The 24,969-nt window shown below is 58.9% G+C and overlaps 2 protein-coding genes across 2 annotated transcripts; both read left to right on the forward strand.

Annotated features, from left to right (window-relative positions):
- The first annotated feature begins 7,995 nt into the window (after positions 1 to 7,995).
- On the forward strand, positions 7,996 to 16,051 carry TPST2 (tyrosylprotein sulfotransferase 2). Its single transcript, XM_048073625.2, is given in 7 exon segments — positions 7,996 to 9,296; positions 10,065 to 10,983; positions 12,367 to 12,442; positions 12,444 to 12,566; positions 13,889 to 13,939; positions 15,000 to 15,048; positions 15,822 to 16,051. Coding segments are annotated over 5 exon segments (1,116 nt in total). The 5' UTR covers positions 7,996 to 9,296; positions 10,065 to 10,147; the 3' UTR covers positions 15,030 to 15,048; positions 15,822 to 16,051.
- A 104-nt stretch (positions 16,052 to 16,155) lies between these two features.
- On the forward strand, positions 16,156 to 24,652 carry TFIP11 (tuftelin interacting protein 11). The gene is made up of 12 exons (XM_048073619.2): positions 16,156 to 16,521; positions 16,805 to 16,961; positions 17,597 to 17,753; positions 18,253 to 18,380; positions 18,852 to 19,004; positions 19,620 to 20,129; positions 20,833 to 20,939; positions 21,158 to 21,326; positions 21,532 to 21,775; positions 22,440 to 22,582; positions 22,858 to 23,023; positions 24,206 to 24,652. Exons 1-12 carry the CDS (start codon positions 16,331 to 16,333, stop codon positions 24,559 to 24,561), a joined length of 2,481 nt encoding a protein of 826 aa, XP_047929576.1. The 5' UTR covers positions 16,156 to 16,330; the 3' UTR covers positions 24,562 to 24,652.
- The last annotated feature ends 317 nt before the right edge of the window (positions 24,653 to 24,969 follow it).

The raw sequence follows: 24,969 nt of genomic DNA on the forward strand, positions 1-24,969 counted from the left end.
GGTGCTGCTGGCGATGGGTGCTGCCTGCAGGGTGCTGGGTGCTGGGTGCTGCCTGCAGGGTGCTGGGTGCTGCGCGATGGGTGCTGCCTGCAGGGTGCTGCGCGATGGGTGCCGGGTGCTGGGTGCTGGGTGCTGCCTGCAGGGTGCTGCCTGCCGCGTGGCGGGTGCTGGGTGCTGCCTGCACCCCCCGCCCCGCACACGCGTGGACATTTGTGCACGGCGTTTGCACACGCACACACACGCGGGGCACAAGCGCCCCCCGGGGAGCACGGGCACGGCACGGGCATGCACGGGGAGGGCGGGCGGCGGGGCCGGGCCGGCAGCCGGTGCCGGTACCGGTACCGGTACCCATACCCGTGCCCGTGCCCGTGCCCGTCCCCGTCCCCGTCCCCGTGTCCCCGTGCCCGTTCCCGCGCCCCCCGTTCCCGCGCCCCCCCCGCCGCAGGACGCATGCGCAGCGGGGCGGCGCGGGGATCCCGGCCCCTCGTGCGCGTGACGTCGCCGCGTCCCCGCCGCTCCGCGCCGCCGGCGGCACCGGCACCGGCACCGGGGGAGCGGTGAGTGCGGGGGGGGGGGGCGCGGGGCTGCGGGGGGCGTTGCGCTGCCGGCGCCCGGTGCCCGGTGCGGGGCGCTCGGCTCCCCCGGTGCCCGGTGCTCGGCTTCCGTGCCCGGGTGCGGGACGGGCGTGCCGGGGCTGCCCCGATCCGCCGCCGCCGCCGCCGCCGCTCCGGGAGCTCCGCGGGGATCGGGGCGGACGCCGGCACCGGCTCGGCCGTGCCCCCAGCGGCGCCGCGGGGCCGCCCCCTGCCCGCAGCCCGGCCCCGCGCGGTGCCCAGCGGGGAGCGGAGGCGCCGGGCGGCACCGAGCCGGCCCCCCGCAGCCCGCCCCCGGCTCGGGGAGGCGAACGGCCCCGGGGCGCCGGGCCGGGCCGGACCCCGCTGCGGCCGCTGCCCCATCTGGGGGCGAGCCGGCGGGAGGCGGGGGTCGGGGAGGGGGCCGGCGGGTGCCGCTGCCGCTGGGGGGACTCGGGCGCTCCCGGGACCCCGGCGGGCTGCTCCGGAGCGCGGAGCTCCCCCCTCGGCTGCGGGGTGCTGCGGGAGCGGCGCCCCCGAGCCCCGCAGCACGGCACCCGCCCGCCCCAGGGCTCGGCCGCCCGAGCAAGCCCCCGGGCCCTGGGGTTCTGCGGCACGTCGGCCGAGGCGCGGTGCCCGCCGTGGGGCCCGCCGCGCTCCCTGCTGCCGCGTCCCGGAGAGAGCCGGGCCCGGGCGTCGCTGCCGCCCGCACCGTGCTGGCCGTGTGCCTCTGCCCCGTCCCTCCCCGCTGCTCCGGCCGGGGTGGGTGCCGTGCTGCCTGCAGAGCCGCTCAGCACCGGGGGCTAGCGGTGAGCTGGGGACGCCCCGACGTGCACCCGGGGACGGCTCGGGGCTGCGCGCGGCGGGAGCTGCCGCGGGGTCTGTGGGCGCAGTCGCCGCGTGCCCCCCCCGGCAGGGCCGCGGGGCTGCTGCTCTCTGCCTGCAGGTCTCAAAAGCCCCGTTAGTGACTCCCGCTGCTCCGTCTGAAGCAGTGGTCCCGCAGGCAGCTCGCGTTGCAGATGTGCCGAGGCTGTAGGGGTGGGTGGGATCGCGGGAGCTCTGCGACGCGCGGTGCCTGCCAGGGACGTTTCTGGAGAAGGGAGGCAAACCCCCAGCAGGTGGTTTTGCTTGGCGCTGCGCTGATGTCTTCTGACGAATCTGTGATGCTTTTAGGAAGCCTCGGCCTCCTTCCTGCCTTAGGAGAGCTGCGGTGCTTCAAATCTCACAGCCCTGCGAGTGCAGGCAGCGAGCGGGCAGGGCCTGCGGGAGCGGCTTTGCTGCCCTGTCCCCCCCGTGCCTTACCTCCCTCTGGCTGCGGCGCAGCCCGCCTGCGGGGCACCCACCCGGCCTTCCCATCCGCCATGCAGGACCTGGCCACGAGGAGCTCCGGCAGCGGCGGCAGCAGGGTTGCTCGACGGGCGGCCTCGGGGCTGGGGAAGGGCTGCTTCTCACCCAGCGCCCGGGCGCTTGCCCTGCGGCAGCCGCCAGCCCTTCGCTTTGGACCTGGGGGCTGCGTCCGTGAGCTGCGTGGGGCAGGCGCTGGGTTTTGCCCTGCTCCTGCTCGGTGCCGGGGCACAGCTCTGGCGTGGGTGGCGGTGCCAGCAGTGGCCGTGCGCAGGCTGCAGGCACTGCTGGCGCAGCACGCTGAGGACGTCCCGAGCCCATCGCCGTGGTTCGGTTCGTCTGCACGTGTAAGTGACAGCCGAGGTCAGGCTCAGAGCCCTGAGGCTCCAGGTGGGGTGGTTTGTCCTGCAGGGCAGCCACGGCGAGCACGGGGCAGCCATCTCACAAGGGCCCCTTTCCATTTCCATCCATCCGCAGTGCCACGAGACGAGCTCCTCCTGGGCCGTGGCTTGGGAGGAAATTGTTGCCCGGGCTCTGGGCGCTGCACGAGCCACCAGGCAGCACTGGGGCGCTGCGCCCGTCCGAGGGGGGCTGCGCACCCGCACGGGGCTGGGGTCGCGGCCAGGCTGCAGCTGATGCCCCCTGCCCGCGCCTTCCTCCTTCGGTGCCTTCGGGGCTGGGGATGGCTGGTGTTGCTTCATAGGGAAATAAAATATTTTGATTTTGTTTCTTAAGCAAATTTGAGGTTTTGGGGTTTCTCTTGTAGAAACAACCTTTACTTTGCAGATCCTGATCTTTGTGCGTGCAGGAATGGAGCTCGTTAAGACTGACGGTTTGGCATGGGGACTTGGAAAATATTTTTTTGAAGACGCTCGGTATTTTTTCTAGCAGTTCCTTTGATTTCTTTTTCTCCCTGTTGCATGGCAGGCTCTGACCACCCACACTTGTGGGGAATGTGTTGTTCAGTTCTGGGAGTGCGGAGCTGGGTTTGTAGCGGGGCTGGTGCATTAACGTGCACACCCCTGCCCTCGGCAGCCACGGCGCTCCCCTCGCCGGTCCCTCTGCAGCTCGCTGCAGGAAAACCTGCGGCGCTCTCGGTTTCACTTGTGCAGCCCGTCAGGACGCAGCTCAGGAGGAATAAGTGCCTGCACGCACACTGCGCTGCCCCGGGCCCTGCTCCTGCTCCTGTCGTCGGCGGCTCCAGGGGCGAGGGTGGGGGAGAGGCAGGAGCAGCGGAGGTGCCGGTCTGTGAGCTCTCAGTGCCGGTCCTCTGGGGTGCCCGCGGGGCTTTGGCTTTGTCCCCCGAGGGAATTACCGCAATGTAATTACAGTCGTGGGCAAGGAGGAGCTGTGAATGTGAGCTGTGAATTGATTAAACGTCAGAAACGTCCCTCTGAAGCTCACAGCTGCCGGCCTGGTTTCGTGCACCGCGGATGCTCCCCAGCGAGGGCTGAGGGCTGCGCCTTGCCCGGTGGCCACATCCGTCACCGCGGCGGGGGTCCTGCGCGGGGCTCCTGCTCGCCGGCCCTGGTGCACAGTGCTGGGCAGGAGAGCTGTCCTCGCTGCGAGAGTCTCCGAAGCAGTGAGCGTTGTGAAATGAGATGTGGTAAGAGCCACTTCCCCATCGCTAGCCAGAAATCTGCTGTCTCCAGGAAGAACGAGGGCAGCCCCAGGCACGCCAAGGGGCGCTGGGGCCGGGGGTGCACCGGGGCCGCGTTGCCGCAGGGCCGGTGGGCCAGCGGGTCTCCTCGCGGCGTGGGTCCTCCCCACGAGCCCTGCTCCCGGCCCCGCTGCCCTCCTCGTTCGGGGGAGCTCCTTGGGAGCAGCACGCCGGGCTTTGCTTCCCCGCCGGCTGCGGGCCCTGGCGGTGGGCAGGCGGCTCTCCGGTCCCCATCGCCACCGCAGCACGTTTTGGGCTTTTGTCCTCCCTTTTTCCCGAGGGGCTGGGACGGCGGCAGAGCCCGCCCGAGCCCTGTTGGGGTGTGGAAGCTTGCTCCAGGTCACCAGGGCTGACACTTCCAGCGCTGCCGTTTGCAGGCAGCTTTCATTTTAGGCACTTCATAATTAATAAGGCAGCTGGAGAGCGGGGCTGGTCGGGTTTTGCCTCTCGGAGGGGCTGGCAGAGGTGGATCCTGCGATTTCCTTCAGAGAACGACAAAATGCCATTGCCGTGCTTGGAACGGGAGGCAAACGGAGTGAAGATACCGAGAACTGGTGGGATTTTTATTACTTCGGGAACGTTTTAGCACTGAGCAGGAAAATGAAAGGTTTCCCTGGTGGTGACAGCCTCGAGGCAGCAAACAAACCGCGTCCGTGCCTCGCCTGGCACCTGCCGGGCGCCGCTGAGCGAGGGAGGCCGGCGCCGAGCCGGGGCGCTGCCTCTGCCCTCCTGCATCGGCTGGGCCTGGGCTCGCCTCCTGGGTACTCAGCGGCACGAAGAGATCCCCCCGTGCCTCCGTGCGGGGGGCTCTGTGGTTTGGGAGGTAAATGCTCCTTGGAGAGGAGGCTGGGTGGGACCCATGGGGCTGCCAGGGCGGCTTGGTGTGCAGGCGGGGGAGCCGCAGGGCATGCCTGAGCTCCGACCTCGTGCTGCTCTTGCCGCTGTGCCCGGGATTGTGGTGCTGCAAATGCAAGCCACAGTGCTCTTTGTTCTATCTGGGGATTTTCAAAGGGACCCGTAACCCCAAAGTGGTCTAAAATCCATGTATTTTTAGTGGGGTTGGCTTCTGGTTCCTGTAGATGCTCCTGGGTTTGTGGCCTTCAGCACCTCCTTAGCCTTAGTAAGCGAAAACGCCCTGCTCTCGGTGTTGCTGCTCTCGTCACGTGGTTGCTTAAAAGCAACTCTTTTTTTTTTTTTTTTTTTTTTTTTTTTTTCCCAATTTGAACACTGTTGGTACCCTTCAGCAGCATAACCTCACGCACGTCCAAGCCCTTCTCCCACCGCCTGGCCCCGCTGTGCCGCGGGCCCGGGGTGCACCAGCCGAGGCCGCCTCCCGGCAGGCCGGGTGTGTTCCTGCGCTGCACACAGCGCGTGAATTAATTGAAGGCTATCAATTAAGTAATTAAGTTTTGCTGATTTGCAAAGATGCCAGTTAGACGCATTAGTGTGTTTTTGCTGACCACAGCTGCTGCTGCTGCTGTTCCACCACGAGGACGCTCGCAGTTCCTCATCCTTTATTAAGCACCAAGGATTTGAGCTAAATTTTTCCATGCCCCACCTATGGCTTTTGGGGGAGCTGCAGAGAACAGCAACCGTTTCTGGGAATGACTTAAAAGAAAATGCATTTTTTGATCACATTAGGCTTCTTGCAGGAACTGTTTTGGTTGCTTGTTCGTAACACATCACTGCTTTGAAAAATGTACCCGCAGCACCGCTTCGCTGCGGATCGTCTGCGCTTGGAACGTGGCCGTCCCCGGGCGAGCCGGTGTGCGGGGCTGCCTGTCCCGCTCCAGCGCTGTTTGTTTGTGAGCTCTGCCTGCCCGTGTACGGTGAGCTCGTCGTGTGTCGGCACAGAGGCGTCCCCAGGCACGGCACGGCCCCGCGGCGCAGGGCCCGGCGATGGGCAGCGCGGGCGAGCCATGCTTTTTGCGTTGCGGTGAGCAGGCAGCGGCGCGGGGCTGCGGCGTGGCGCCCTCCCCACCGGCCGTGCCTTCAGCACCACAAGCGGCTGCTGTCGTGCCCTGCAGCCAGCGGGTCCCCTCGGGGCCGTGCGCCCCTGCCTCTGCCTGCCACGGGACCCCGCTGGCACTCGCCCCCTTCTCAGGAGGCTGCAGGGGTGGTGTAGGGGCGCTGCAGGCCCCCGGCTGCGCGATGGCACGCTGCACGGCCCCGCTCTGCGGCGGGAGGCGCAGGAAGGAAGTCTGCAAGCGTGTGTCTGCGTGTGTGCGAGGGCAAGAGCCGGAGGGGTTTCCGGAGCGGGGCGGCTGTTAAACCGCTGCCGCCGGGTGCACCAGGCAGCTCGCGGTGCTGCAGAGCTCGCGGTGCTGCAGGGGCGCGCCCGGGGATGCGGCTGCTGCCGCGCAGACCTGCAGCCTCGTCCAGACCTGGAAACCCGTGGTCAGTGGAGGAGGCCCTGTGGGGAAGGAGGGCGATGCATGTGCTGCAGCTGAGCTCTGCCCCGCTGCGACGTCCCCGCCGGGTGGAGTTTCCCTCTCGTTCCTAATTAGTGCTAAGGCAGAGGGGCCGGTGACGTCCAGCCAGGCAGGAGAGGAGGAGACTCGTGGGTAGCTGCAATAACAATCAGTGGCTGTGCTTCAGATGTTCTCACGAACATCCTCCAGGGCTGGGACAGTGTCACACGGAGGGGAGCTGAGTGCAGGAGGGCCGCGGGGCTGTGCCGTGCTCTGGGGCCCGCGGACGGGCACGGGCAGTGCCGTGTCCTCGGGGGCGCCTGGCGGGTTCGGTCCTGCGGCCGCCAGGAGCTGGAGCTGCGCCGGGCAGCCGGGAGCGCCAGGGCGGTGCTGGGGCCGGCTCTCGCCCTGGAACTGGCACCGGGGGGATATCAGCTTCACGCAGCTCCGCGGCGTTGCTCTGGTCTTGAGCTTTGCATCCCCGCGGCCTTGCTGGGAGCTGCGAGCTTCGAGTTTCAGGGCCTGGACGCGAGGTGTCCTCTGGGCTCCCTTTGCTGTTGCCGCTTCGGGAGCTCTGACAGCATTCTGGCTTTTGTCTGATTCCAGCGTTTGTAACAAGGCCTGCGGTGAGCGAGTCCGAAGCTGCTTCCTCTGGGACAGGCTGCGCTGCTCCGGTCACTTGTGTGCGGTGGAACCGTGCCACGTTCGGACGGCTGGCCCCCTGCTTTTAGATACTGCAGCTGCTTCTGCTCCTCTGGGGCTTCTCCCTTCCAGGGCACTCGGCTTCCTGCGCAGAGCAGCCACCGTCCTGCCGCCCCTCTTCTCCCTGTGCTGTCCCAGCTCTGCCAGCGCCAAAAGGCAGCTGGGCAGGATGAGGGCTGCCGAGCCGCCCGCACCCCGGCCCTGCTCCGGGTGCTGGCCAGAGGTGTCCCCAAGGGCTGCCTCTCCCGGGGCCTGGGGGGAGCTTTTGGGCAGGAGGCGTGCGTGCGGCGGGGACAGTGCCAAGGAGGAAGAGCAGTGCCTGTAGCCACGCTCGTACCTATCTGTGAGCAACAAACAAATCCACCCTGTGCTTTTTCTTCCCCATCAGGTATTTCTGCGGCCACCTGGGTGTGTGTCGGCGTGACACTCGGCTAGCAGCACGATGAACACACGGGGAGGAGGTAAGCCTGCATGGAGAGCTCTTGCCAGAGCGGCTGATTCCCCTGTGGTCCCAGCAGTGGACTGATGAATATTTCATACGTCTGCCCGCACCTTCACTGATGCTCCGTTAATATTTTATTGCTTTCAGTAGCTTACGAGGAACGCTTTAAGCCTGATTGATATGGATGTCTTAGCAGCGTGCAAAATATGGAAGGCGCTTTGCCTGCAGGGCCTCTGGTGCCCTTGTTGGTCGCTGCTTTACTGCCGCTTCCCCGCCAGCCCGCATCTTCCCTCACTCCTGGCTTCCTGCACGAGCCTTGCGCTGCCTGCAGCTGGTCGCAGCCGTGTCCTGTACCCGCTGCTCCCTCCCTGCTGTCCCCTGCGGCGCTGTGCGGGAGGGGAGGCCGAGAGCCCCCTGCCTGCTGCTGGAGGGGAGGGCTCCGGGGCAGGTAGGTACCTGGGGGCCCGGAGGTGCCTCTGACCAGCCGGCCGTGCTGCCCGCTTGGGCCAGGCTGTTCCGCAGCACGGCGTCTGCTGTGCAGGGCGCTATCCGACCCCGCTTTCTCAGAGGCTGATAAACCCCGTAAATTTGGGGAAATTCTGACGGGAGGGTTACGCTCAAGAATCAGAAATTAAGCTGGAGCTGTTTGCCGTCGCCCGGCAGAATGCTGTGGAGCGCTCACCGCTGTTGGCTCCGCCGGCCCAGGTACGGGGTAATCAGTCCCCCCGAGACGTTCAGCGTGCTTCAGCCCTTTCGGCCCCACGGCGCCCCGCGGGAGGCAGAGCGGGGTTTTTGCTGGGGGGGGGCAGCGGTGTGCTGCAGCAGGGGGGGGTCCAGCTCACAGCGGGGAACGGAGGAGCCGTGTCCCTGCCCGTGGCCATCAGCCCCCGCGTTTCGGCATTTTCCCCCGCCCGCGGCAGCGGTGCCGCTGTGGGGTGGGCTCTGGGGGGGCCGTGAGCCCCCACGGCAGGCGGGGCGAGCCCCCACGCGGGTTCTCTGGAGCCGAGGGACGGCGCGGGCGGGCTCGCAGCCAGCCTTCCCCTCCGCCCGGCAAAATGAGAGAATTCCTTTGTGCCGGGGAGCATCGCGGTGGGAAACGCTCCCTGTAAGCCGTTATTGCAAAGAACAGAGCACTTCTGTGCTCCCAGCCTCCTTTTACACCGCTGATTTTTCCTGCTAATTAGCCTGTCTTGGTCTGCACAGCGCTAATTATTCCAGCTGGCCTTAGATCCCGAGCGCTCCGACTGCAATGCATTGCAATGGGTCTTGTGGCCTTCAGCAATTATTTTTAGGGTGAACATTTGAATACATTTACATGGCTGAAGCAGATCGAGATAGCAGGGTGGAGCAGACCGGGCTTGTCTGTTCACTGGCTCTGGCTGCGCCTGGTGCTGACAAGATGCCAGGGAGCTGTTTGTTGTTCCCTGCGACTTGTGGCCTGACCAGGCGCACCCGCCTTCGGCTTTTTGACTTTTACGCGGAGCGCGGGCACGCAGCTGGCGCTGCTGACCCTTGGTACGGTAACGGAGCAGTCAGCGCAGGCAGTGACACGGCCGCACGGGTGGTCCCAGGGTGGCGTCGCTCTGCTGTCGGGGTGGGAAGGAGCCTACCTGGCCGGGCAGGCGGGCGCTGCCTCGCTGGGTCTGCCCCCGGTGGTGCGCGGGGCTGCGGGCGGGCGGGAGCAGCCGGGTGCAGCGGGCAGGGGCTGGATGGGGCGCGAGGCTGCGGGGCAGGCGCCGTGCCACCGGGACAGGCGCTGTGCCACCAGGCACCCTGCCACCAGGCGCCGTGCCATGGGGACAGGCGCCGTGCCACCAGGACAGGCGCCATCCATGAGGAGCGGAGAGGGGAGGCCGCTTTTCCGAGGCAGCTCTTTCGCTTGTCGGCGAACTAAAGCGCGTGGACGTCCCGTTCCTTCCGCTCGCCTCAGCTCCCGCCCCGGCCGCGTGATCACAAAGGACTCGAAATCCCTGCGTGACCCCGGGAGGATTGCAAAACCCGCGCTCGCAGAGGGAGGGAGAAGGGGGCGGGCGTGGGACGGTGCCGGTTCTCCTGGGAGCCGCCGCGGGCAGCGGCGCCGGGACGGGCAGCCTGCTGCCGGAGCGTCCCGCGGAGCGGGCACCTGGCCTGGGACCACGGGAGGGCTCCAAGGACGTCAGCGTAAGGTCAGCCTGGGGTGCAGGTGTGGAGCACAGACCGCACGCTGCTGTTACCGACGCGTCACCCCTGAAATTGGTTTAATTTCTCAACTCGTTTCGTTCTTATGGGTAATTGCTTCTTCTGAGTCAGGCGCTTCAAATTTGCATGAGATGCTTTTGGTTTTCTCTTTATTTCAGCCTTCTCCCTCCCCTATGGCAGCACACGTAAAACTACAGACATTGTGGGAAGGAAGCAGGTGGCTGGCGGGAGTGAGAGGAAGGTGGTGCGCTGGGTGCAGGGAACCCGTGCTGGAAGGAAGGAGAAGGGTGGGAGCATCGGGGTTCGTCTGGGGTGGAGCAGGCTCTTTAAAGGTGTCTTACCCTGCTGGTGGAAGTAAAGCCGGAGATTTTTCTCCTAACCTAATACACGCTCGATGCAAAGGAGTAACCGGATGAAGGCAAAGCTGGTCGGTGCCTTAAGGAAACGGTTCTGTAAGAGCTGACGGGGTGAGTGGTGGTCCCCCCTCTCCAAAACGTCCGTGGAGCTTTGCTCCAGCCACAAACCTGAGATCCTGGGTACAGAAACAGTCGGGAGTAATCTCTTTGGGTGTGCTCTCAGGCACGCTTTAATTACGTGCTGGGGAGAAGACACCTAGCCTGAAAAGTGCTGATAGGGAAGAGCTGATGAAAGCCCGGGGGCGGCGCGGGCGTCCCGAGGAGCCAGGCTGGGCGCGGAGGTGCCGCCGCGGCCGGGCGCCGGCCCCGCTCACCGGAGGCGCTGTCTTTCTCTTGCAGGTGCCCGCCGGGTTGGACGCTCGCTAGCCGAAAGCTGAAGCGTGGTCGCCTGTTGGTCTCCAGCCCATGTAGAGCACAGCAGGATGCGGGTGACCATGAGGCGGGTGCTGCTGGCGGTGGGCTCGGTGGTCGCCCTGATGGTGACTCTGCACCTTGGCCAGCAGGTCCTGGAGTGCCAGCAGGTCCTGAACAAGAGGAGGCACCGGCTGATGAGGCCGGAGAACGAGGAGCTGGTCATGATGGACTCCAACCACGTCGAGTACCGCTACAGCAAGGAGATGCCCCTGATATTCATCGGCGGTGTCCCCCGCAGCGGCACGACGCTGATGAGGGCCATGCTCGACGCCCACCCCGAGGTGCGCTGCGGGGAGGAGACCCGCATCATCCCCCGCGTGCTGGCGATGCGGCAGGCCTGGTCCAAGTCGGGCCGAGAGAAGATGCGCCTGGACGAGGCGGGGGTGACGGACCAGGTCCTGGACGCCGCCATGCAGGCCTTTATACTGGAGGTGATCGCCAAGCACGGCGAGCCAGCCAGGTATTTGTGTAACAAGGACCCCTTCACGCTGAAGTCCTCCGTCTACCTGTCCAGGCTGTTTCCCAATTCCAAGTTCCTCCTGATGGTTCGAGACGGCCGGGCTTCGGTGCACTCCATGATCACACGGAAAGTGACGATCGCGGGCTTTGACCTGAACAGCTACCGGGACTGCCTGACCAAGTGGAACAAAGCGATCGAGGTGATGTACTCCCAGTGCCTGGAGATCGGGCGGTCCCGCTGCCTGCCCGTCTACTACGAGCAGCTGGTGCTGCACCCCGAGCAGTCCATGCACGCCATCATGAAGTTCCTGGACATCTCCTGGAGCGATGCCGTGCTGCACCACGAGGAGCTGATAGGGAAGCCCGGCGGAGTGTCCCTTTCCAAGTGAGTGGCTCAGCTCTGGTCTCTGCTTCCCGAGGAGCATTTCGTTACACAAAGCCGGTCAGGGCTAAAACTGGGGGGCAAAGATCCGTTCCCTGTGTCGGTGTGTGCTTTTTTGGGGTAGAAGCTGCAGCACGTCCAGTTTTACTGCAGCAGGTTTGTGTTTCTGAGTAAAGGAGGACTTGGTGGTGGCAGTCTGTCGTGCCCCAGCGAGCAGCCTGCCAGACGAGGATTGTAGGAGCGGGAGACGGTTTTATTCATCTTTCTTGACAGTGCAGAAATGACATCGATCTTTAATTCGAAAAGAACTGCTTGCTCAGAAACGCAAGCTCTTTACCGTGCCTTTTCTCCACCCATCCTCAAATCTTCCTACCGTGATTGCAGTTTTGCTGCTGATGAGTCACGCTGTGGTGTGCAGTAATTCTGTCGGTGCCGGTGTTGCAGAACGAAACGAATGCCCTCTCCCACGGAGGCACACCCAGGTCCCTCCTCGCTGGCTCTCCATCTCCGGGCTCTAGGAGGTGCCTGCCTTCACCCACCTTCTTCGGGTCTTTTATTGCTCTTTCTTTCCTCAGGGAAGCTTAAGCCTGCCTTAGCAAGACGTAATCGGCCGTTTATGGGAACCACACAAGCAGTCCTTGTATAAATTCCCCTCGCCTGCATCAGCGCGATGCGCCCAGAGCAGTGCTGTGGGGGGCTGCAGCGGGGCACGTGGCCGCTCCTCTCCTCGGGGACAGCGCGGGGCGTGCGGCCGGCGTGGAAACGCTGGTGCCGACAGGGCTGGGTGGCCCCGCGTGTCCCTCGTGCCCCACCGCCCGGGTAGCAGCACCGAGGCTCACGGGCTGCAGCCGCTGTGCACGTTTACCCGTTTCAGCGCGCGGGGCTGGGTGTGGTTTCCCTGGGCTGCAGCCGAGCCAGCCCTGGGCTGGGCGTCCTCCCCACGCGGGGTGGGAGGGGAGCAGCAAGCGCAGCGCAGCAGGGCTCCGTGGCTGGCTTTGCTCATCAGAGCTGCTCCTGCTGGGTGCAGTGGCCGGGTTCGATCGCAGGGCGAGTGGCTCCTGTGGAGCCGCGGTGCTCGTGGGGTTTGGCCGGAGCGGCAGCTGGCGAGGAGGCAGGCGGGAGCTCACGCAGGGACCCGAGCCCCAGGGCTGCAGGCACCTCGGCTGCCCCCAGAGCAGCCCCACTGTGCCTGTGGGGGCTCTGCCCGCGCTCACAGCAGGTGCAGGACAGCATTTGAGCCGCACACTTGTCTTGGGCACCGAAAGCAAAATGTTCAGGAGGCAGCTAGCCCAGCTGAAGGTCCTTCTGTCAGCCCGGCGTGTCCGCGAAACCCAAGCGGCAGCAGCTTTAGTGCCTTGTTTTACGTTTTTCTTTATTTCCTTCCAGGATAGAGAGATCAACAGACCAGGTTATCAAGCCGGTGAACATGGAGGCGTTATCGAAATGGATCGGGCACATCCCAGGGGGATGTGCTGCAGGACATGGCCCACATAGCTCCCATGCTTGCCAGGCTGGGCTACGACCCGTACGCCAATCCGCCCCACTACGGCCACCCGGACCCGCTGGTCGTCAACAACACGCACAGAGTGAGTGTCGCCGCCGCCGCCTGGAGCGCGGCCAGGCGCTGACGGGAAGGGGTGTTGGCGTTGGACGGCGGAGCTCTGCACCCACACAGCCGCCTGCAGCTGCACGGGCTCCTGAAGCGAGTCAAAAAAGAGTGGAGACACAAAAGCTCTGCTCCTTGCGGGAGCCAGAGCGATCGCTGTGCAGTTACACCGAGGAGATTTGCGGAGTTACGTGCGCTACGCGGAGCCTGGCGTGGCTCGGAGCGACTGCGCTCCCTGTGATCTTGTGGTGGGGTTCGTTTCTCTGTTGTGGCAGATACTGGCCTGTCCCTCCCTGATCCAGCCCCGGTCTTGAACCCAGCCGTGGGGGTTAGTGGTGCACGGCGACGTTAATCGGGATGTGGGGGTGTTGGCACCACACACTCCAGTCTGGCCCCACGAGAAGGCTCGGGCTGTGCTGTGTCTGCCTGGAGCTCGCCAGCCGCTCCCGCAGTCCCACGGGGAAAGTGACCGGAGGCTCGTAATGTCTTTGGGCAAAACCAGAAGAACTTTTTTTAGAATATTGACTCATGTGTCTGGATCAGAACGGGGAGGAAGAAGCTGCCGAGCCGTAGACAGCAGTTACTAGAGAGGGAATTTCTCACACTTTGGGGTGGACCGGTCCTACCCGGACTGGGGTTGGATTCTGCAGCCCCCAGCCCTGTGTGCAGTCCCCGTGACGAGGTGTCCCTCGTCACATTGATGGGAGTGGGGGGTGCCTGTTCCTGTTGTGGGGGTGCCTGTTCCTGTTGCGGGGGTGCCTGTTCCTGTTGTACTGCAGGCAGGTCTGCGGGCAGGCAGGAGAGCAGCAGCACAAACCTGGCAGCCCAGAAGAGCTTCCCTGGAGCCGGTCTGTGCTCGGAGTGCTCTGGGCTCTCGCAGTTCCTCCTTGCTCTCTGTGCTTGCTGAGAGCTATTGGAGGACACAGATGATTTGAGTGAACATCCGCACTGGGCAGAGCTAGGGACTGCGGGTCTCTGACTTGGGCCTTTCGGTACTTCTTGGGATGTGTTTGGAGAGCTGGCATGATGGTAAAGATGAAACCCTCCCCAAGGCTGAGGGGAGAACAAGACGACCTGCTTGTGCCAGTTCCCTGTAGCGGGGGGCTCTTCCCTGCCTCTGCCTTGGGGAGCAAGCCTCCTGCCGTTGCCCCGGTACGGCACCAGCACGAGGCGGCACAATGCCCCCGAGGTTTCTGCTGGCTCGCGTGTACCAGGCCACACGCCGCAGTTTGCAGGGTGCACCTGCTGATGTTCGTACGGTCGCTATCCAAGAAGCGGTCAGTAATTTTTTCTTTTCCATAGGTTTTAAAAGGGGAATATAAAACGCCAGCCAACTTGAAAGGTCACCTGCAGGTACGTCCCATGTCACATCTGAGCACTTTGCCCTGGGTGCCTGGTCCCTTGCTCCCTCTTACGGGCGTTTGCGGGCTGGGCAGCCCAGCTGGGGAAGCGCTCCCGGCGCCGCTCTGTTGTTCTGTCCTTCCTGCTGTGCACCGCTCCACCCTCCCCGCTTTTATTTTGACATCCTGTCTTGGTCACGACAAATCCTAGTGGTGTTCTGTGCTGCTCACAGCCTGCTCGTTCACCCCGTCAGCTCTTTCTGTTCTGCTCTTGCTTGTGGGTGATTGCTGTAGAGCTCTGCGTTCACTCCTCAGACTCGAGTTCTTCATTCTCTTACTTTAAGACACTTCCACCTTGCCTCTGTTCTGAAACTCAAAGTTTTTTGTTGTCCTGGGTCTTGCCATGTTTAGGGAAGGATTGCTTATCTGATTTCAGGATACAGATAGGCCTTCTGGTTCCTGTATCTGTGTGATTGTATTTCAGTGTCAAACATGCGCTGCATGGCTCCCTCCCTGCAGAGCGGTGTTTGAGAACTGTTGATGACCACCTTTTACAATGCAGAGCTGCCCAACAGCCATCACATATAAAGACTTAAAAACAAAATAGACTTCTTGACTCTCCAGAAGGCACCGCCTGCCTGCACAGGAGGTGCAGTAGATTGGTGTGGAGTTACACAGATGTTTTGATCAAAGGTGCCAGTTTGACCTGTTTGGCACGGGGACTCCTTAAGCAAGCAGATTGATCTGCATTGCCCCTGTCACGTGCAAACATGCATAGCCAAACCCTGCAGTGAGGAAACGGGGCTGCTGGGGGAGCAAGCACCCACGTGTATTCACCGCAGGAGGTGTCACTTGCAGTTCCTGAGTGGCCTCCCCGCGTGGCTCGCGGTGCACGTACAGGAGGGAAGTGGGAAGCTGCAGGCCCGTGGCCAAGTCTCGTGGCTGCAGGTTCTGTGCCGTGGCACCGCTTTGTCCTGGACATTTCCCTTTCCTGATACAGGGAGCGCATTGGGAATGCTTCGAATTGCAGACGGTGGCTTTAAACTGATCCTTCTGTTTTTCGGTTGTTCTAGGTGATGCAGAACACATCATCTTCTCACTAATAAAATTAACGATTTCCAGGTAAGACCTTGTAGTTTAATTTGGGACTGTGCAAATCGCCTGCATTGCTCCAGGGATAGCATTTTGCTCGTATAATTTCTTGCGCCTGTGGATTAGCCAGGCTGCTCCAGGCACGCTCACCATGCCAATGATCTCTTTCACAATTGCTTTAAGTTTTCGGAGCAATGCTGTTACGTGAGGTGATTTGCCAGAACTTTTTTTTTCCCCCTGAGCCCTGAAAGAGGCTTACTTTGGCAAAAATTGAAGTCACCCGCTTGGGAGCGTTATTACCGAGCACCCCTGTGGGGAACACGGAGCGGGGCGGTGGGAAGGGGCGGCGGTGGGAAGGGGCGGCGGTGGGAAGGGGTGGCTGTGCTGAGCTGCCAAGAGGGAGGAGGAAGCCGGCCCGGCTGCTGTCAGCTCGGCAAACCCGGACTGCTGCCCTCGACTTCGAGAGCGGCCGTCCGTGCAGCGCGTTGGGTGCCTCCGTCTCTTGTCAGGCAGCCTCCGCGCTAAGACATAAAGGCCGTTTCTCTCGCCGGAATCGAACACTTAGGGATTCCCATTTCAAAGCAGTATCTGGGCTAAAAATAAAAAATAAAAATAAAGGCAGGAGCACTGGGTGGGAACAGAGGCGTGCCCTGAGCCGGAGCTCGGTGTGCCTGGGGGGGCTGCTGCGTGGGGGCGGCTCGGGGCCCCGGCGGTGTGAGGGCCGTGCTGGGGGTGCCTCGGGGCCTCACGCCCATGGTGCCTCGGGGCCGCTCCCTGACGCCCGCTCCCTTTCTCTCTTGCAGGCCGCTGCGGACAGCGCCAGGAGGCCGTGGCTGGAGGCTCGGAGGCCGGCTGGGCGCGGACAGGACCGGCCGGGTGTGCCCCCAGCCCCAGCCGGGGCTCCCCGGGCCCGGTGCCGGTACCGGCCCCGCCGTGGGGTCGCAGCCCCGGGCCCGGCAGGGGCGGGCCGTAACGGCCCCCGCCGTGTACAGACTGTATTTAAGAGTCCATTAATATATGCGGTGTTACTACACGCGGCCGTGTGCGGGCTGTGGCTGAGTTAATTGGTAATTAGTTAATACGCGCGTTAATATAGGCGACCCCGCCCCGGGAGGACCCGGGGCTGGCCCCCACCCGCAGGGGGCGCGAGCGCGGCCGCTCCTTCCGGGCGGCGTCTCTATGGTGGGGCGGGGCGGGGCGCGGTACCGGAAGTACCGGATAGTACCGGAAGTACCGGAAGGGGACGGCGCGCTTCCGGCTACCGGGGGCTGAGAGGGCAGCGGCGGGCCGGGCTGGGCCGGGGGGGGGCGCCATGTCGATGTCGCACCTGTACGGCGCGGAGGACGGCGTGGAGCTGGAGCGCTTCGAGGTGTCGGAGTGGGACCTGCACAACGAGTTCAACCCGCACCGCGCGCGGCACCGGCCCTCCAAGGAGGAGGCCACGTACGGCGTGTGGGCGGAGCGCGACTCGGACGAGGAGCGGCCCAGCTTCGGCGGCAAGCGGTACGGGGCGGGGGGGGGACGGGGCCGGTGCCTCCCGGCCGCGAGGGCCCCCCCCGGCCGGCCCCGGGGCTCCCCCGGGCATCCCCCGCTGCTCCCCGGTGAAGGCAGAGCCAGGCCGCGGCCCCCGCCGCCCCCCGCCCTCCCCGTTCGGCTCCAAGGCGCGGTACCGAGCCTCAGCCGCCCCCGGGCCCGTGCCGCTCCGCAGTGCCCCTCCCCTCCTCTCCGCCCCCGGGGCCGGTCCCGGTCCCGGTCGGTGATCGCTCCCCGCTCTGTCTCGGTGCAGCTCCAGAGACTACTCGGCCCCCGTCAACTTCATCAGCGCCGGGCTGAAGAAGGCGGCGGCGGCGGAGGATGGCTCGGAGGAGGACTCAGAGGAAGATGAGAAGCCCGCCAAGCAGGAGGAGATGCCCAAGGAGTTCGTGCCGAAGAAGCTCAAAACGGTGAGCGGCCCCGGGGAGGTTCGGTGCCGCGTGACGTGTTTGTGGGGCGTACGTGGTGGTCAGAGGCCGCGGAACAGTAAGGGAGGACTAAGGAAAGAGAGAAATAACTGAAACCAGGGAGCCACGTGGGACAGCGTTCAGTTAAGGGAGGCGTTTTGTCTCTCTGCTCACGGTTATTCTGATGTCACGTTGTGCGCCCTTGGGAAAATCACTCCCTTGTGGGCTCTTTTGTCTTCCGAAATAATCCTTCGGTTAGCTGAGGTTAAACTAAAAGAATGTATATTTTATTTTCTTTCTTTGGACAACCAAAACTCCAACTTGTTTAATTCCACTGAATGGTATGACTAAGATGAGAGTGTTACAGATTAAAAAAATAAAATGCTTATTTTCAACTATCAAATTCAGTAAGAATCAGGAAGCAGCTCCAGCTAAAGCCAGTGACAGAGCCTGATAACTGGCAGCTTCCATCGGCGCAGACGTGGCTCCCTGATGCAGTGAGCTGGAGAAGCAGCAGTGCGCTGCCGTGACAGCTGAAGCGCTCCTGGGAAGTTCTGCCTCTCCGAGAGGAACTCAGCAGGGCTCAGCTGTTCTGGTTCCTTAAACGTCTTTCGTGGCCTGTTTGTGTGTTTTAACAGGGCGGTAATTTCAAGCCTAGTCAGAAAGGCTTCGTAGGGGGGACAAAATCTTTCATGGACTTTGGCAGCTGGGAGAGACACACCAAGGGGATCGGGCAGAAGCTCCTCCAGAAGATGGGTTACGTTCCCGGAAAAGGTCTCGGGAAGAATGCTCAAGGTACTGCCATTGTCTGGTTGCTTCTTGTGAAGCTGTGAGTTGGAGAAGAGATTGAGCTCTTTAAAGAGCCCTCATCTTGAGGTGGCTTTCAAATGAGTTCTTGTTTCTCTTGCGAGTGATCTGGGTCCTCATGGCAAGGTTCAGTTGTGTTTAATTTACCAAAGGCCAGTGTTGTGTTCTTGTTCTCCTGCAAGTGAGAGCAGGAAGAAAGAAGGGAGACAAAATGCCCAGGGTTGGCAGCTCACAGAAAAGGAGATGTTACAGTATGTGATAGAATAAAAAAGCGATAAAATACAGATGTGAGTAACACTGTGTGCGTATGCAGATCAGTGATTCTGTGGCCATTAAGAAGTTAGTGAAGTGGAAAAGGATGCCAAAGAAATAGAGGTGGAGTGCTAGGCTGGGTGTTTGTGCTGGTCAGGTAATTCAGGTACTGTAAGAAAAATATTCTCTCTGAGTTAAGCTGCTCTTCCTCCTGACGTAACTGCTGCCTTGTTAGGTATTATCAACCCGATTGAGGCCAAACAGAGAAAAGGCAAAGGAGCTGTGGGAGCATACGGCTCTGAACGAACCAGCCAGTCTTTGCAAGACTTCCCTGTTGTCGACTCAGAAGAAGAAGCTGAAGAGGTATTTGTATGGTTCCCGGTACACCTGCTTTCCCTCTTAATTGTACAAAATCAGTTCTGGTATCCTCTTCCATGGGAAAGAAAACTAACTGAGGTCATTTTAGATACGAAGGTAAAGACGTATCTAAATGCAGTTCATGTGGTATCTTTTCCTGTCCTTGCAATGCTCTTTTTGTTGGTTCTGGCTCACTTTATTCCAGTAGTCTTCCTAGAACCCCATCCTCAAACAGTCCCCTCCCAGATAAATAGTTGGCTTCTGCTTAGAGGGGAAAAAAAAAAAAAAAGAAACATTCTGCTAGCCTTGAGAATAAGGTGGTTGGCCGAGCCAGCTGGCTGCTGTGCTTTACCTCTTTCCTTATTATTCTGCTCTACAACATTCTTCATTGATCTGGTGATTATTTTTTCCATAGGAAATAGACTATTTGGGGGTGAGACAGAGCATCAACAGCAACTTCTCTTCGTTTTTATTTAGGAATTTCAAAAAGAGCTCAGCCAGTGGCGGAAGGATCCCAATGGAGGCAAGAAAAAGCCCAAATACAGCTATAAGACAGTAGAAGAACTGAAAGCCAAGGGCAGGATCAACAAACAGCTGTCAGCCCCTCAGAAGGAGCTGTCTCAAGTCAAGGTAAGGCTGCTACCCAAGTGGTGGCATCTCTGGAAGCCAGTTCATCCAGTAAATGTTGAGAGGTTTTTTTTTTTTTTTTTTAGCCATCAGTAACCTTAATAGAAGGCAGTTCTAAAAACTGTCTACAGCCTTGTGCAAATCAAGGCCTCAGACTCATTATCAACTCATTTAACAGACCACAACATCACCTGGGACGTTGGGTTTGTTTGCTCTCACAAGTTGTTTGTTTCACATTTGTCACAGCTCACACAGCTTAATTAAGATATTCACCTAAAATTAACATGTTTTTAAAAAAAGTATTAAATCACCTAAGCCTTCTATACAATAATGAGCAAAATACCACGTGCATCAATGCAGTCTGTAGCAGTAAAATTGAGTTCAGAGGTAGTGTCTTCTAGCTCTGACTCCAAAGTGTTTTTTACTCGTTCTAAATCCTCACGCCAGGAGCGGGCCTTTCTAGAGGTAGCGTCCTGTTGCCCCAGTTGAATGCCAGATCTCATTACTAGCCTGCAGCAGTAACGAAGGTTGTTGAAAATCTCCAATTTGGTAAGGGATTTCCGCCTGATTTAACATGAAATACGTTTTTTAAGACATGTTTTTCTTGTTTGTTGGAAGGTGATAGATATGACGGGCCGGGAACAAAAGGTTTATTACAGCTACAGTCAAATCAGCCACAAGCACAACATCCCAGACGACAGCCCTCAGCAGCCGCTGGGCAAGGACGCCAAGCCGCAGGGATTTGCCTTGCCTGAGCTGGAGCACAACTTGCAGCTCCTCATCGACATCACGGAGCAGGAGATCATCCAGAGCGACCGGCAGCTGCAGTACGAGAGGGACATGGTCGTCAACCTGACCCACGAGATTCAGAAGATGTCTGAGGTCCTCTCGCACGAGGAGACCGCCATCAGCAATCTCAGCAAGGTCCTGGACATGGTGGAGGAGTGCGAGAGGCGGATGCAGCCCAACTGCGAGAATCCCTTGACACTGGATGAGTGTGCAAAGATTTTTGAGACGCTTCAAGACAAGTACTACGAGGAATACAGAATGTCTGACAGGGTGGACCTGGCAGTGGCAATAGTCTATCCCCTCATGAAAGATTACTTCAAAAACTGGGATCCCCTCAAGGTGCACGCTAGTTCGATTTATCTGCAGTTCTTAATTGATGGCTTAAGCTTTTTATCATCTTGACTTCCCCCCTCCTTGCCCAGAATTCCTGTCCAGTTTGGAGAGAAAATAAAAAAAAGAGAGAGACCCTTCCTCTCACCTGGCAGGAGAAAAGAAGGCTCCAGAGAACGCTGCCAGCGTTCATGTCAGAGTGAGATAAATGTGCAGAAGGATGGATCCACCCTGCACACGCCCTCAGACGTTTCCTAAGGCCCAAGGCCGGTGTTCTGTAAAATGGCTGACAGTCTGGGAGCTTGTAGGATTAAAATCAAGTCTTTTCATGGACATTAGGAAGAAAAGGCAGATAAAAGCTAAATCCCTAGTCCTTAGTTTTTGGAAAGCGGAGGGGTCTGTTTCTCAAGCAGTCAGGTGTGCGGTGTTTATTCCTAATGCCATTTAGGCTGTGGTTCGTTAAGAGTCTGTATTCTCTCTGTGCCCCTGGAAAAGTTCTGACAATCCTCTTCCTCCTCCTGGAGGTACGATAAATCCATAAAGGGGGGGGTTCCTCTTGTGGGACTTCAATAACTGCTGCAAGCTGCTGGCTTGTCTTCTGGGTCGGTGCGGAAGCTGTCTGGGGCTGGGCGTGCCATCGGCCTGTTCTGTGTAGGTATCGGCTGAAAGGAATGGAAAAGGATAAAGAGCGCTTACGCCTTGTCGTTCCCAGGACTGCACGTATGGCACGGAGATGATAGCCAAGTGGAAGAGCCTTTTAGAAAACGACCAGCTCTTATCGCACGGCGGGCAGGACCTCTCGACAGATGCTTTCCACAGGTAAATCAGAAATTAATTGCACCTTGTTTAGTATCTTCAAATCCTACTTCCTCAGTGATGGAAGAGAGAGAAGTGTGCTTTCCAGATGATTCTCTTGAGGTGTCCGTTAAAATCCAGCTGTTTGCTATACAAAAGGAAGTAGCTTTTAAATAAGTTACCCGTTTGGTTTATCTAGGCTTGGGGCTACAGCTTTAAACTTTGATTTTTTTTTTTTCCAGACTGATGTGGGAAATCTGGATGCCGTATGTCAGAACCATAGTAGCTCAGTGGCAACCGAGGAACTGCGGATCGATGGTGGATTTCTTGGATAGCTGGGTACACGTTGTTCCCGTGTGGATACTGGATAACATTCTGGATCAGCTCATCTTCCCCAAGCTACAGAAAGAGGTAAGATGGGAGAGCTGCACTAGAATGAAGCCTTACTCTGCACCAGCGATTCAATTTCAGCCAACCACCGCCTCCAAAACACCAGCCTGTTGCCTCTGTCGGCGTGTTTAGGAACTGGGGGGTTACGGTATGGCTCCTTCTGTATCTGGCAAGACTTGCTGCCAGCGGATAGACTTAAGAAATCTCTTCCGTGTTTTGCCTTAAGGTTGAAAACTGGAATCCTTTGACAGACACCGTCCCGATCCATTCGTGGATCCATCCCTGGCTTCCCCTGATGCAGGCACGATTAGAGCCGCTCTATTCTCCCATCCGAAACAAGCTGGCGAACGCGCTGCAGAAGTGGCATCCCAGCGACTCCTCAGCCAAACTCATCCTTCAGCCCTGGAAGGACGTGTTCACACCTGGGTCGTGGGAGGCCTTCATGGTCAAAAACATCGTGCCTAAGCTAGGTGAGACAAGCCAAGTAACACCAATGTACGTGCTGCATCTGCTAGTTGTCACCTTCCCCCTTAACCCTTGAAAAATCACATGGGCATAATTGTCAACGTCACTTCAAAAATCAGCTCAGTGACTTCAGACAAAGTTTGCATCTTTTGTGTTACCACTACTATGCTTTTTTTTTTAAGAGGCGCAGACATTGTAGAAATTATGGGGAAGTCCTGTGATTATCCTCAGTGTTTTCTGTTTTATTTTTCTAAGTCATCTGATTCCTCTGTCCTTCAGCTGACAGGAATATCTGATGGCTGTCGGGTAGCAATGGAGAGGCATTCTGTGGCGTGATACTCCTGTATTCTTAGGCCTGTGTTAATGCGGTCACCGTGAGATTTTGCAATTCCTCAGTCAGCCATGCAACTTGGCTAAAAAGCTCTGTGGTCCAAAAAAAACCAAAAACAGCAGTTGAACATTTTAAGTGTCTCAGCTCTGGCAGCAAATTGTGATCGTGGGAAATGGAAGTGCACTGTTCCAGCGTCAGGGATCAGGCAAACAGTTTAAAGAGCCCAGATGTCTCCTGGTGCAGTACCGTGGCTCCTCAAATCGTGTATATATCGTTGTGAAATAGGTCAGGGCGCTCGGAAGTCGAGTTCTCCTGTAACTCTTCTTCCTGTTTCCTAGGGATGTGTTTGAACGAACTCATCATAAACCCGCACCAGCAGCACATGGATGCCTTCTACTGGGTGATTGACTGGGAGGGGATGATTTCTGTCTCCAGTCTTGTCGGGCTGCTGGAGAAACACTTCTTCCCCAAGTGGCTGCAGGTGAGGAACTTACCAAGGTTGACTCATTTCTGACAGGCGTGATTCAAAGTGAAGTGTTTTAGTGACTCTGACCGAGCAATTGCCCCGGTGCTGAAATGGTTTAACTGCTACATGGAGCTGCTTCTGTTGCAGCTCCATACACAGGAGACCAGACTTTTTCCTCAGACTGTCGTGGTCCTTCTTTTACTGAAAGCTCAGTAATAAAGTAATGCATTATACGGACATTCTTTCATAAACGTGTCCAACTGAATTTGACTGGTCGTGTTGTTTTGCAGGTGCTGTGCTCTTGGCTCAGTAACAGCCCCAATTACGAGGAGATTACAAAGTGGTACTTGGGCTGGAAGTCCATGTTCTCAGACCAAGTGTTGGCACATCCGTCGATCAAAGACAAATTTAACGAAGCTCTTGATATCATGAACCGGGCTGTCTCTTCCAGCGTTGGTAGGTGGCTTCCTGTGATGGCTCCGCTTGCTGTGATGGCAGCACAGCAGCGCTTGGCTCTTGTGAGGCTGTATTTAGGAGTGGCCCTGCTAATCAGCACTGCAGCTGCTCCAGTGAGCGTTAAGAACCAAAGCGATTTTTATTTTGCTCTGCCCATAGTAATTATCTGTGCTTCACTGAAGCACAAACTGTTTTTAATGTCTGGTTGTCTGTGCCATGAGGTTACTGATTCTCCTTTCAGCCTAGCCTGGGTACAGTGTATTTTATGTCAGGAGAGAGCAGCAGAGACCATCATTGCAAAACGCTGGCTTCTGAAGCTATAATTTAGTGTGGGTTGTTTGGTTTTTTTCCTCCCTTTATGGTGAGATGCAGGTTCTTCTCCTTAGCTTTGGAGCAGCGCCCTTCCTTCCACGTGACCCTCCCTCTGATATAAAAGAGATTGTTAGGAATTTGCTGGAAATTAAACTGAGTAAAAAGGGAAGGAAATGCCCGAGGGAGCAGTGCCTGAAATTTGTCCTGCCCTCAAAGGCTGCTGTTTACCTGTGTTCTTCTTAGCCACTTGCTTCATAGTGTGATGGACAATTTGCATCGGAAACACGGATAATTCCTTAAGCTCTATTTTAAGTGTTAGTTCCTGTGGTAAGACAGGCAGGCGTTGCACTAAGAGGAATTGAGCTATTGAGAGATTTCTGGCATGGTACTTGTGCAGCTACAAGGCGAACTGGGGCTCACGGCGAAAGCCCTGCGATGCAGCGCTGCTTCTTGCAGCGTGGTGCCTGTAGCCCGTAGCCGTGTTTTGCAACAGTCACTGTTTGTAACTCGGAGGTGGCACGTGGGGACCACGGGCTGGGTTTGGGCCTTGAGGAGTACATTTTGTTGTTGCTGTTTGTTGCCGTTTTCCCTTTTCCAGTAGGAGCGCAGCGTCCTCTTGTGCACGCTCAGATTCAGTTGGGGATTATATCCAACCCTGTCTCCTTTGCTGCAGTTCTCTGATTCAGCTATCTAGTCTGTCGTATTAACACTAACACTTAAGCAGCAAAAGCTGTAAGGGATGATTCAGAACACTATGGCTCAACGTTACTTATTTAAATAATATTTACTGTGTCCTGGACTGACTTTGCCCAGGGAGCCTGCACGAGGAGCAGGCTGGGACCTTGTTCTCACGCTTTGTCTGCCCACCAGGTGGCTACATGCAGCCGGGTGCTCGGGAGAACATCGCGTACCTCACGCACACGGAGCGGAGGAAAGACTTCCAGTATGAGGCCATGCAGGAGCGGCGAGAGGCCGAGAACATGGCCCAGCGAGGCATCGGCATGGCCGCCAGCTCCGTGCCGATGAACTTTAAGGACCTGATTCAGACCAAGGCAGAGGAGCACAACATCGTGTTCATGCCCGTGATCGGCAAGCGGCACGAAGGGAAACAGTTGTACACGTTTGGACGGATTGTGATCTACATCGACAGGGGCGTTGTGTTTGTGCAAGGAGAAAAGACGTGGGTGCCAACCTCCCTCCAGAGCCTCATCGATATGGCGAAGTGAGGCTCCTGCTTCGAACTGTGAAGATGATCTTAATGATATTTTTAGGGTAACTGTCTTAAAATAAAGAAGTTACAGATTTGTAAATAACGAAGCTTCAGCTGTGTACCAGGATCGGTTTCTTAGCTGCTCTGACAGGGTCAAGAGGTGAAATTATTCATGGAAGGTGGTGCTGAGGAGGAGCCAGCAGTTCCGATGTTGTGTAATTGCCACTTGTGACACCACTTCAGCAGTAATTGTTTGAAATCATCAGACCAGTGAGGGTTAGAAGGGCCCACTGGCAGTCGTTCTCTGCTCAACGCAGGGCCATCACCAACAGCAGCTCAGCCTGAAGGGCTCCCCTCATGGAGATGTCACAGCTGCTCAGCTGCTGCGCTGCCCTGGCAGTGATAATTGTGATCCTGATGCTGT

Source organism: Anser cygnoides, chromosome 17, assembly GCF_040182565.1.
Source record: "Anser cygnoides isolate HZ-2024a breed goose chromosome 17, Taihu_goose_T2T_genome, whole genome shotgun sequence".
NCBI lineage: Eukaryota > Metazoa > Chordata > Aves > Anseriformes > Anatidae > Anser > Anser cygnoides.